We start from the raw sequence: 13078 nt of genomic DNA on the forward strand, positions 1-13078 counted from the left end.
GTCGTTATCCAAGACAAAAAAAAAATTGATCATTCAGTTATAGATGGTGAAGATTTAGAGTAGCAAGTCGATGCAGTGGTTGTAACCAGCACATGGCTTAGATGATATTCTATGAAGTCTAACCCTAACTTGTGGTTATTCGAGGATTGGTAAACAAAGAGGAAGATTCTTCATTATTCAAACCTTGTTGTCACATCAAATGTCCACTTGATATAATGTGGTGGAAAATCACACAATAAGATTCTTTGGAAAGTTTGTGAGTTAGACCATGAGGCAGTACTTGAGAAATAGAAATGTCGAGTAGATCTAGTTGGCTCATTAGATTGAATAGGGAGAGAGGGAGAGAGAGAGAAAGAGTGATCAATTCCAGGATCCAAATACAATGTTTCAACCTCTACCCCAAGACTGTCCACTTGACAAGGTGGTTGTTGTTGTTGTTATGTGTAAGTGATTTGTTTAGGATCTACATACATTATTTGAATTTATATTAGATTCTTTAATAGGACCCATTTTTAGATTAGTCATTTGGATAAGTGAAAGTTTAGAATTTGTGGTTTAGATCAAAATGTAATGAAAGAACATGAAAATTTTTAGAATGTGAATGCTTTGTGATGTAAAGTTATGATTGTGTGCATGTAACTAGAAACTTCAAACTGGCGAAAGCAAGGATACAATGGGAGAAGTTTTCAATACTCATCAAGCAAGGGTTATCATAAAACTCAGAAAGCAAGGATTTATACAAATGGATAATTCTTAATGATAAGCTAGATTCATTTTTTGTCATTCTCTAATTTTAGTGGACTAATCTTATCTTATATTTTTTACTGTGCTAATTCTTCATTTGCAAGTGACCAAAGAAGAGGGCGAATAAAGTTGAAGCACTAGTGATAAAGGGTGAGAGGCCAAAATCATATGTGAAATGGTATTATCGATTCACATCCTCAATGTTTATTAGTTTTTTTGTTCAAGTACTATTGCTTGTTAATCATCTTATGCCTGGGATTACAAAATATCACAATCATCAAAAAGTAAGAAGGAACATAGGTCTGGATCTGATGATAATGGGGCAGTAACAAATATAGTTCTCTCTAAGGATAATGTTGATCAGCTAATGTATAAGTTGACAGAACCAAAAGACTTTCGATATTTTGATATTTTTGGGATGTTATTTGCAATAATGTCAACACTTGATGAAACCAAATATTATGAGTGGAACTTAGTAGTTTTGTTTAAGCATGTCTAGATCCCTAAAAATAGTCAATGAAAAATACATTTAAAGAGGTTTCTTAGATTGTGCACATTAAATATGTCCATGTCAGATTTTCTAAAATTATTCCATACTATGATTTTGAGGTGACCATTCAGTTAAGCAATAAAATGGTATTAAAAAAGAGGTGCAAAATAGAGATTCAAATACCATATCTTGTCATAGAAAAAACAAGAACTATGAAGTGTAGATATATTGACAATAATGATAATAATGAACTATGAAGTGTACTTATAATAATGATGCATATAAAATATTATAGTCATTGGTACCCTTTCACTTAACTATCATGCCACCTTAATGAGGTCGTCCAAGTGCATTATTATTCACTTCTTACATTTGCCAAATAAGGCACTCAAACTAAGGTTTCTTCATTTTATTTTTTTGGCTATTGGGGGGAGTTGGGTGGGGTATATTAAGAGGGGTTGCCAAAAGCCAATGGGCAGCCAACATGCTTTTATTATAATTCCTTCCATGCATGGTTTGGCCCATGCAAAGATAATTATGCAAGTTACTATATTTAACTTGCCTCATAACTCTGCCCTTCAATATCAATGACAATATTTTCCAACATGTTTGTTGTACTCTTCATGTTGCAAATGCTAAATAGATTGAAATGGCTTAAGTGACACTATATGCATTTGAAGCAAGGGACTCATTTAACCCCAAGTTGTGCATAGAAGGTTTATTGGGTAATTTCTATAAGCAAAAACTAAGATAAACTAGATTGCAAAAATTTCATATGAAGTGAGATGATGGCAAACCGAAAACTGGCCTTTCTAGGCCTTAACCTCTAACCATAAGAGGAGCAACAATTTTTAGCCCTTAACTCCAACACTTTCCAAAGGAATTGCAAAATAAAAACCAGATTTGGATACCCTTTTCAAAGATACATAACATATATAAAACTTAAGGGTGGTTGTTTTGGACCGATATGGTCATTCTACACAATAGCGCTGTCTTTAAAGACACAAAGATGTCACTTTACAAAGGAACTACAATTTATTTTTGCTCCTTGATCTCAAGAATCTATAAAGTCTCCAAAGATGATAAAAAAACTCCAAATATTTCACCAATTGGGGGCTTGGATGCTTCCAAGTAAAAAAGCTCCAAATTGGTCATAAACAAGCCTGAAAACTAGGGCCTCCCAATAAACTACCTTCCGCACCTTTCTAGGATAAAAATAGGGTGGATACACCATTAATTTTGTGTTTCTAGACATTTCAAACCATAAAAAGTGTGCCACCTTCAAGAAGATCTCTCGCTGCTACTCCCAACCATCCACTTCCATTAACCCTTCCACTACTCTTCTCGGTGATCACCAACCAAATACCTTTCATCTACACATTAAAAGTTAGAAATTATATTGTACATATCAAGGATAAATTATTCCATGAGAATCAAATTTTTATCATTCATGGAGTGATGATCTTTCCATTATATTAGATCAAAATTGTGAAGAAATCACTGTGTTACTCAGGACAGTTAGCCCTGTTCTTGTAATCAGTCTATTAAACCAACTTCAAAATGTGAAAATAGAGATAAAATGATATTAAAAAAGAGGTGACCATTTAGTTAAGAATTCAAAAAGATATTGAAACCAACTTCTTGAGGTGACCATTTAGTTAAATAATAAAATGATATTTAAAAAGAGGTGCAAAATAGAGATTAAAATACCAAATCTTCTCATAGAAAAAAATAAACTATGAAGTGTAGATATTGACCATAGCTCTCTTGTGTGCATGTGGGATAGTTTTACTTTTGTTTCTTGTATGCTAGACTAGTTCTGATGTAGAGTAAGCACAAGGAATCAAAAATTAAACAACCTTCTACCACCCAAACCTCCAAAATCCACAAAATAAACAAAATAAACAAAAGTCTTGCAACTTTATTTTTAAAAAAATTGTTTAGTATCTACTATAGAATAGTATTATGCAATTTGGTTTGAATTTGATCAAGTATAACAAAACTTATTAAAATAATGATAGACATATATCTGTGAGGACTATCAAGACACTGGTAAGTAAAATTAAAGTTCTCTTTGCTAATGTTGTCCACAAATAGAAAAACTTATATATGGTCAAAAAGATGATATGTGTGAGATTATGATGGTAGTTTTAGAGATGCTCACTTGATCATTTGTAAACATGGTGATGAAGTTGAGAAATCATGTTGAAAGGTAATAAAAATGTGTAAAGAGACAAAAATGGACGGAAAATGGGCTTACGAATTCTTAGGATCATTTTTGAACCCTCTTAGCAAGCCAAAACTTGTACGAATTTTAATGTGCAAAATAACCCATGTAGGTTTTTTCTTTAAAGTACATTTTCAAATTCTTTATAACCTACTCGAGTTTTGAAATGAAAAAATATATATTTTCAAATTCTTAATAACTCATATTAGTTATGAAGACATAAAAATACATGCTTCTAAATTAAGCTTACACTCTATATATAGATTTATGTATATAATATATGTCTACGTTTGTAAATATGTAGATATATATTTCTATATATATTTATATTTCTATAGATATATGTATATATATTGGTATACATTCTTGATTCTTATTTTTTTGTCTCTCTCACATCTCCCTTCTATGGGATCAATATAATTATCTATTTTGACCCCTAATTATCCATCGCATATATCCCCCCGTCACTCTTCTCTCTCTATTTCTCTCTCTTTCTATGTGTTGGATCATTGTTTTGATGGTACATGATTTTATGAAAGAATTCATGGTTTTTCTCATTTTTCCTTTTTGAATTGGATATGTGAGGTAAAGCTTTGATTATTTGTTTCACCACATGATTATAATGTTTCCTTTCATACTTTTTGGCTAATTTTAATAACATCGTTTCTTATTTCATCAATGATTGGTCATGTTCTACTTTAATAGTCAAATCAAATTTGTTCACTATTTGTTTGATTATTCACTATAATATTTTACCCTCTTTCCCCACAATCTCCCCAACGTTTCACCATCTTAAGAGTAATGGTCCTAATAGACCTTACATTACTAGACAAAGAGGATGTGAATCTAAAATCATCAATGCTCAAGTGCCTTCAAATGTTGCATGACTAAAATTCAAGTTTATCCTTTCAATAAATCACTAAAACTTTATGCGACTTTGCACATGTTTTAGTTCTATTAATGACTTTCTTCAATCTATATTTTATTAACTTAAGTTCTTTATAATATTTTTGACTTATAAAATATAATAATACCATATTTATGTACTTTAAAAATAACCTATTTAAACAATTCATATTTAATTATTTTCATATTTGAAAATGTTCTATTAAAATAAAAGTTAATCAATTTATTAATAACTCACACAATAAAATATATTAATAATGATTTTTTTATGAACTCTTAGAAATAAATAACCTTTTTTAATAACCATAATCTTATTTACCACTGAAATTTCAATTAAAATTAAATTGCATCATCATACATCATACTCATCATCATCATCCTCGTCATTATCCTCATCAAATTAAAATTAAATTGCATCATCGTCACCATACTAATCGTCGTCATTATCCTCGCGATCGTACTCATGCAAATCATCAATATCAACCTCACCAATGTCCAAATCAACGCAGCGAATGACTTCAGTTATTTCACGATATTTGCCGAGGCCTAGTTGAGTGAATAAGCTTTGCAATATGCAGAGGGTTTTCCACTCTTCATTGACAGCGCACATGTATATCCACCAATCTCCACAACTATCACTGCAGAGTTGTATTTCTTTCAGCCCATAAAACCTTTCAAGGCCAATCTCAGTTCCATTCCAAATGTCTCTTCCCATATGAAAGTACTGAAGAAATGTTGGGGTTTTATATGAAACGAATGGATCATCTCCACTACTTCTTGCCGGCTTGGATACCCAGGCTCTGTTTCACAGAAATCATCCGCCATACGCAATGTTTTGCCAATTTTACGTGCATTTAAAAATGGCACGGAGTCTTCATCTTCATCTTCATCTTCATCATCTCCGTCTACTATTAGATCTGACTTGGCCGGTCTTCCCACCAGAATTGTAAGCTCCGACGGCAATCTCTGAAATCATAGTGCTCTCACTAAATTATTTTCATTCAGCAGTAAATTGATAGTGAAACACTAAGAAATATTTTATACAAATGAACCGTTCCAAAGATTATATGAAATGGCAAAAGAGCAACTGAAATAATGGAAAAGAGAGAAAATACACGTATCTGGTTTGGTACCTGCAATTTCTCAATGCAATTTATTGAAGGAGCATCTGAAACAACCATCTCCTTCAGTCCTTTCAATTCTTCTATACCCGTTATGTTCTGCAGATTCGGACATCCAGCAATGATAAAGCTCTCCAGGCATATTAAAGATTCAGTGCCTTGTATGTCTTGCAGCCTTGGGCAAATGCCAATGAATACTCTCTTCAGCCGTTTCAATTCTTTAAAACCAATTACTCAATCCAGATTCTGTTCAATCCCTTCAATTGTTCAATAGCTTTTATATCCTTCAGCTGTGGACAATTTGAAATTGAGATCTTCTTCAACCCCTTAAATCTTTCAATAGCTGACATATCCTGCAGGTTCTGACAATGTTTAATATAGATCCTCTTGAGACACCTGAAACCCCCAAAATTAGGCAACTTACTCATAGCATGGCAGCCTCTTATGCGGACCATTACAAGCTGCACCAAACCACTGCACAATACTTCTGTTAACCCTTTACAATTGAGCAACACCAGACATTCCAGTGTAGTTACCTCTGTTAAATCCACTGTAATTACATCCTTCATAGAATAAAGCTTCAGAGAGTTAAATCCACTTATTGAGACCTTCCTTGTAGATAATCCATCAGAGAACAGATTTATGGCTTCAAGGCATATCATACGGGACAGATCATCACTAAATGTGAATTCCAATCAGTTAAAGTCCGTGGCCCTGTATTCCAAAATTCCACGTGCAAAGTTTCAAGATGTTTTAGCATTCCAATTAAGCTCAGCAGATTGGTGGAAGGACTGTCAACCATATATAGCTCTTTAAGCTTGAGTGGAATCTGAAATTTACAATCACTACATTGGTTCAAACTAATGCTTTTGAATGGTAAAAAGTCTTAGAAGAACGGACTTTTAGCGGATTCTACTAGAAGGCAGTTTTTTATCAAGAAAAAAAAAAAACCTGGTCGTCCCTTTGCCACAATCTCGCAGCTGATACTCCATAAAGTCTTAAAGACTGCAAATTTTGTAGAGGAATCCACTCAGCAATTTCCTTCTTATTGCTATAAGAGGGACATGTAATATGAAGCCATTGTAAATCTGTGGATGGGTTTGAAATCTCCAGAAGGTATGTAAGTTCTGGAGAATAATCATTAAAATATCTAAAATCCTTTTCTTTGGCTGCCGTTATAATGCTTTGCATTTCAGTCTGCATTTAAATTTCTATGGAGTTGGAATAAGTCAAATGTAAATGTTTTAACATCGTATAGAAAAGAAATCATTTTGATAAGCATGAAATTAAGGGCACTCAAACACATACAGGATCCGTACGACGCCACAGCCGACAAGGATTGCCATTGTCTGCCATATCTCTGCCCATTCTCAAAACAGATCCCGGCTCATGAGTATCAAAATAAGGATCATCATTATCAATATCATGAAAATGATCGATACGAAGATGCAGTTCAAGGAGGCACTTGTCCTGGAGGGTCTGAAGTGCATGTTCAGCTCTCCACTTGGAAGCCTTCCATACGCTCATGGCCACGCTCACCTCTACCCCTATGAAAAAGCACGCTATGTCCATGAAGATCTGTTTCTGATCCTCTTCCAGAGCATCATAGCTTATTTTAAGCGTTTCTTTTATGTCTTCGTCTGGTCTTTCTTTAACAGCACCTAGTTGCAACTTCCAGTAAGCCTTGTCACTGCCGAAAACATGGCCGCCTAATACTCGAAGAGCAAGAGGTAAACCTGCACACGCTTTTACAAAGCTGTCTACCAAAATTTCAAATCCATTCTTACAAGATTTTCTATGAAACGCGTGCCAACAGAAGAGCTCTTTGCTATGCTGTTCATTCATTTGTTTCATCTTATAGCGGACTCTTACTCCTGCCTGAGTAAGAAGCCTCTCGTCACGGGTTGTGACGATCACCAAACTTTTGGGATTCAGGGCATTCATTGCTACCAGGGCTTCCAACTGCTTCCGATGATCAGCGTCATCTATGACTATGAGGAAACTTGATTCGCGGCTCTTTTGAAGCTTATCCTCGATCACAGAAACTCCATCTTCTATACTATTAAATGAATGATGATTTTCAGAAAATAGATCAAGGAGAAGTTTACTTTGCAAAGAAGTAAGGGCACCTTTGACATCATTTTTGTTGGAAGAATTAATTTCTATCCAACAACTATCGTCGGCAGCCCAACCCAGCACCGTCCACATTAAAAGCAGACAAACAGCCGCATACAGCCGCCCAAAGTCATTTCAGAATCAGTCTTCAACTACTAGTAGTTGCATATATTAATTGATATATATTACTATTATATGTCATGCAATACATGTGTTTAATATTCTAGAGAGTTCTCAACTTCTATAAATAGAGGTATTATGTAATGATTTGAGCATCAGATGTTTATCTGATCATGGTGGATCATGAGTGGATGGAATGTTGTAGCATTCTATGGATTTGTAATAGATTTCAGATATGTTAATGAGTATGAAGTGCTGTAGCACAATTTGATGTTTTTGTGTTTTGCTTATTTATTTGAATGTTTATCATTGCATTCATGTTTGCCTGTGATCCACTCTATCCACCTCCTTCAAGTGGTATCAGAGCTAATGGAATATGATCCTAGAGATCATGGAGAGCTCAAGAAGTTTAAAATTGGTAAAGAGTGTTGTGGCAATGTAGCCCAACAAGCAATGGCATTTGAAGTTATCTTCTGCAAGAATAAAGAGAAGAACAAGTCAAGAGATTGCTATGAGAAACAAAGAAGCTGTGAAAAGAAGAAAGCCAAAGTTGAAGTGTGTTTGAGTTAGCATTGTGTGACGCTATCATTCATAGATTAGAAGCATGTGGAGCATCTTTGTGCAAGCGGGAGTGCCAAAGAATGCATACACATGACATGGAAGATATTGATCATGAAAATTTTTATTATATTTGTGTTTGAAATATGTGTGTTAATTGTTATGCATTAGTTGTTAAAGTTAAGTTAGTTATCTTAGGTGTAATAAAAGGTGAGATGGTGTGCTAAAGCTTGTTGTCATAGTGCAAAGGTCTTTCTGTGTGCTGATTTGGAGTTTAAGTGTTGGAATCTGGATGAGAAAATGTTTAAGACTTTGTCATATCAAATGTGGTCATGTAATAGTAGATTGCTGAATTGATATCCCCCAATCAAGTGATGAAGATTGAATGAGGATTACTTGTTAATAATCTATTGTAAGGGGTGCATTATCGGTTGTACCCGACACCCTAAAGGTTTTTTGGTTTGACATATTGATGAACCATGTATCTGAAAAGGATTCCTATAGAACTAGCGAGTACAGCGGCTGGGTACCCATGTATCTGGGTAGATGGATTTCTTTTTATATGGACTCAATAATCAGTCTGATGCAGGTCAAGAAGGAGAAAAGCCAAAGTGATAATAATTTTCCCGTAGTGATGATTCATGGTCAGTAGAACCAATGAATGCTTGGTTTGTAAATCATTGGAGTGCAAAGTTTATGGTGATCTTGAAACCATTTGCGTAATGTTTGAGAAGTTCGTGGTGAGCTTGAAACCACTTCAGAATTGCATTGGTTAGGGGTAAGCCGTAAAACTCAAAGTAATTATGACAAGGGAAAACAATATAAATGCAGTAGCATTAGTGATAGAAATTAAGCGGGAGTGTTGGAAGAATTAATTTCTATCCAACAACTATCGTCGGCAGCCCAACCCAGCACCGTCCACATTAAAAGCAGACAAACAGCCGCATACAGCCGCCCAAAGTCATTTCAGAATCAGTCTTCAACTACTAGTAGTTGCATATATTAATTGATATATATTACTATTATATGTCATGCAATACATGTGTTTAATATTCTAGAGAGTTCTCAGACCTCTATAAATAGAGGTATTATGTAATGATTTGAGCATCAGATGTTTATCTGATCATGGTGGATCATGAGTGGATGGAATGTTGTAGCATTCTATGGATTTGTAATAGATTTTAGATATGTTAATGAGTATGAAGTGCTGTAGCACAACTTGATGTTTTTGTGTTTTGCTTATTTATTTGAATGTTTATCATTGCATTCATGTTTGCCTGTGATCCACTCTATCCACCTCCTTCAATTTTCCCACACATCAAAGAGGATAGTTGATCTGCTGAACTCTGAATGTTTACGATTGAACAAATCTTTGGCGAGAGTGGTCTTGCCAGACCCTCCCATTCCAAAGATGCCAATTATCTTGTCTTTCATCTCCCCATTACTCTGGCAATGATACTGGAAATCTTTCACAAGCTTATCAAGTCCAACAGCATACTTTGTAACTTGGCGAGGAATATTCCTCTTTCCCTTCTCTTTAACCACCGCGGACACGACTTCGCAACACAGCTTATTCAGATCGCTGAAAATGGGAAAAGCAGAAACAAAAGATCGAATTTCAAAAGGGCTGCGAGTAATTGAGGTAATTTCGTCTCAGTTCCCCAAATTTTTCCCAATTTTCCCTTGTTCTAAAGTGTAAAATATAATATTCTAAATACAAAAAAAAACATTTTGTCATTAAAAGAAATACATTAAGAAAGGCATTTAACAATCTTATTCATTCTGCCCTTTGATTTCGTAGCCCATGATCCCCGAGACGTTCTGCAGGCAATCTTTCCACCGTTGAATGTCATGATCCGGGTATGTACCCTTCTCTTCGTGTTTGGAAAACGCATCTGCAACTCTTCCTTTGATGTGGCGGAAGTCTGAAGGCTTTGGTTTCGAACATTAAAGCAAGCTCGGCTAAACACCAGGGAGACTCTGCATATCTCGGTGAGAAGATGGCAATGTGCATTGTGGCAGAGACAATGGCGTTCTTTATGGCGGAACAAATTAAGTCTCCCAGTCGAGTCTCTTCACAATCAAGATACGTCTGTATCCCAGCGTTCTTCAGAGAATTGTAGATCTGCAGAGCCAGATTTTCTTTGGTGTCTGGGCCTCGATGGTTGATGAAAACATCAAAGTGTTTAACAGACAAGGAGGACTTCATCATTTTGTTGGGAGGTTCAAGAACCACAAATGGATCGGTTGCCTGGTCTTCTCGATCAGATGTGGAAGCGGAGGCCATTAACAGTAAAATAAATTGATGCCAAGCTGAAAAAGCAAACAGATCTAGAATGGATATGAAAAACCCTCTAATTGAGAACAAGGAATGCAGTGCTTGGAAGGGTAACAAGGATGGAAATAAAAAGAGCCGATAATCAAAGAGGGCGCAAGTTGGGGGCTGTTTCCACGTTATTAGCTTGCAATAACCAAGAAAATTCGTGAACTCGGCGACTCCGCGTTAAAGTGAACTCGGCGATTCCGCGTTATTAGCTTGCAATAACCAAGAAAATTCGTGTAGCCTCTTGTGATGGCCTTGCAAGAACCAAGAAAATTCGTTGTAATGGCCTTGCAATAACGAAGAAAATACCGCGAGTGGGCTGTGAAGTCGATAGTCCAGTCTTTTCCATTTAGTGGAAAGTCATGAAAGCTACCCACTCTATCACAATGGCCCAATGTTTGGTTCGGTTTTTTCACAAAAGAGGAAAATCATAATATTTCTTTCTTACTCCGAGGGTTTCGAGAGGAATTTGATGCAGTGTGTGCCCACTAGTGCAATCAAGTCTTTCAATCAGGGTATGTAGTTGGTGATATGTTTTCATGTTCTTTTCCTTTATTTATTTTTCATTGTTTCCACGGTCTTGCCTGGGAAGAACTCTACAAATAAAAGAAGTGAATTATTGGCTGTGCTTTCACATTATTATGGCCCTTCATCACAACATATGTAATGACCAAGAAAAGGACAAAACATATGGCCCTTCATCACAACATCTATCCTGTGGAAAATCATGGAATATTGTATACGAAAAGAAGAAGAAATTAATGTCCCTAGCGACCCCACTACAATAGTTAAGTTTTTTGGAAATAACAAATATTCCTTAGAAATTTTTCTAACAGTACTTTCTACATAATGTGGTTATCTTTTATACAAAATATATTTTAGATTAAAAAAAATTATTATCAGCATATGATCTCCATAGTATGCCCTCCCTGTGTTATTAATTCACCAAAAACTATGTTAAAAATAGCTTCTTTAGCATTTATGGTTTTTTCACACAATTTTTTTAATGAATTCTCTATGAAGATTAGTGAATGTCCCTTTCTACTATTTTTTTATTGGTTTTCATTTAATTAATTTTATTTGGATGAAATTAAAGGAGAAGAGATCTCGAGTTGTATTTCACTTATAGAATTCTCAAGTGGACCAGCTAAATCAATAGACTGAAATTTAAAAAAATTGAAATGGATTTTTGAATAAGCTTACTAGTGATGGGTTGTATCAAGCAAGGAGGGATATTTTTTCATTATTGGCAATAACTATCATCATTTCTTGGCCTGCAAAATGTAAATAGTTTAAAGAAAATTCTATTGACAGGCATAACACCAAATTCTACAATCTTTTCCAACATCCTTCCTACTTTTTTCTAATGGGAACTTTGGAATATGGCACGAACATCCATCATATGCAAATAATAAACAATTTTTTTGTAGGTTGTAGTTACAAGTAGAGAAGTAGCCTGATGTCAGAGAGCTGTATAACATAGTGAATATGAGTAGATTTAAATAAGAAATATTAATAGTGAATCTATTTTACTCATAGAGTAGCAAAAAAGTTGCTTTTTCTTTAATAATATGATTATTCTTAGTTTGAAAATGATTTCTATGATTAAAAACTTACTTTAGAAGTTCTTTTTTTTATATAACAGATAATAAGACTAAATTCTATTTCTTCTTATTTGGAATCATTGTATTGATAAGTCAATTGAATAAATTTAATATTTGAACTGTGTGAAGGTTTCTTAGCACTTTAGTCAATTTTGAGAGGATATAAAATTTGCAAGTTAAAATAAAATACTTGTGTGATGACCTTATATTATTGCAAGTGGACATGCATGCATAATGTAGAACATACAATGCACCTAGATGTTTGAAAACATACCATTAACAAATACAATCGCATGGTTTGCAATGATTACAAGTTATTTGCACAATGTATTTGTTAAGTAGACTTTAATTTTTTATTGAAAATTCAATTATGGCATAAAGCCAATTTCTATGACCTTTTTCTATTGTATCCTTCCCACCTATGTAGTGCCTACCCTCGTTCACATCTTTTCTGGACATTGTTGCTATTATTATCAGACTATGTTAGACTAGCCTTATGATGATGGATTAGTGGTATTGTTTTGAGATTATCAGACATTATGTTATGGATTCAGTTGGTATATGATGAGATCATTTAGACTTTACATTTCATGTATGCATGATGATCATTACATTGCTTTCAGTTATTGTTGATGATTAGTTAGGTGGTTTATTGTCTCATGTGTTTTATTATGGATACTTACCCCATACTTGCATGTGTATGGTGTGTGTGTTTTCTTATTGTATGGCATTCCTGATATGGTTAAGGAAGGGAGTCGCAGTCACCTTCTTAGTCGAGATCTACACGATGCACCACTTCCTGCCATTGCATGTTTAGCTTAGCATTATATATATATTGTATGTACATGCATGGTTTTTCTGCAGGTTGCA

At 34.6% G+C, this 13078-nt stretch overlaps 1 protein-coding gene and 1 pseudogene across 2 annotated transcripts in view; both read right to left on the reverse strand.

Annotated features, from left to right (window-relative positions):
• Nucleotides 1-4643: 4643 nt before the first annotated feature.
• The window catches only part of LOC149541635 (TMV resistance protein N-like), a 48215-nt gene continuing 39780 nt past the window's right edge, over nucleotides 4644-13078 (reverse strand). The window contains exon 6 of the mRNA XM_089796814.1: nucleotides 4644-5038. Within this exon, the coding sequence (XP_089652940.1) occupies nucleotides 4798-5038 (241 nt within the window). The 3' untranslated portion in view covers nucleotides 4644-4797. The remainder of the gene's footprint in view (nucleotides 5039-13078) is intronic.
• Nucleotides 5055-10834, reverse strand: LOC149541636 (disease resistance protein Roq1-like; annotated as a pseudogene). Its single transcript, XR_016355311.1, has 6 exons — nucleotides 10059-10834; nucleotides 9597-9863; nucleotides 6797-7661; nucleotides 6440-6685; nucleotides 5501-6317; nucleotides 5055-5333 (listed from the first exon to the last, which is right to left on the reverse strand). The product of XR_016355311.1 is annotated as a disease resistance protein Roq1-like (transcript).

The sequence above is a fragment of the Cupressus sempervirens genome, chromosome 8 (genome assembly GCF_028749045.1).
Source record: "Cupressus sempervirens isolate cs-2001-9-10 chromosome 8, ASM2874904v1, whole genome shotgun sequence".
NCBI lineage: Eukaryota > Viridiplantae > Streptophyta > Pinopsida > Cupressales > Cupressaceae > Cupressus > Cupressus sempervirens.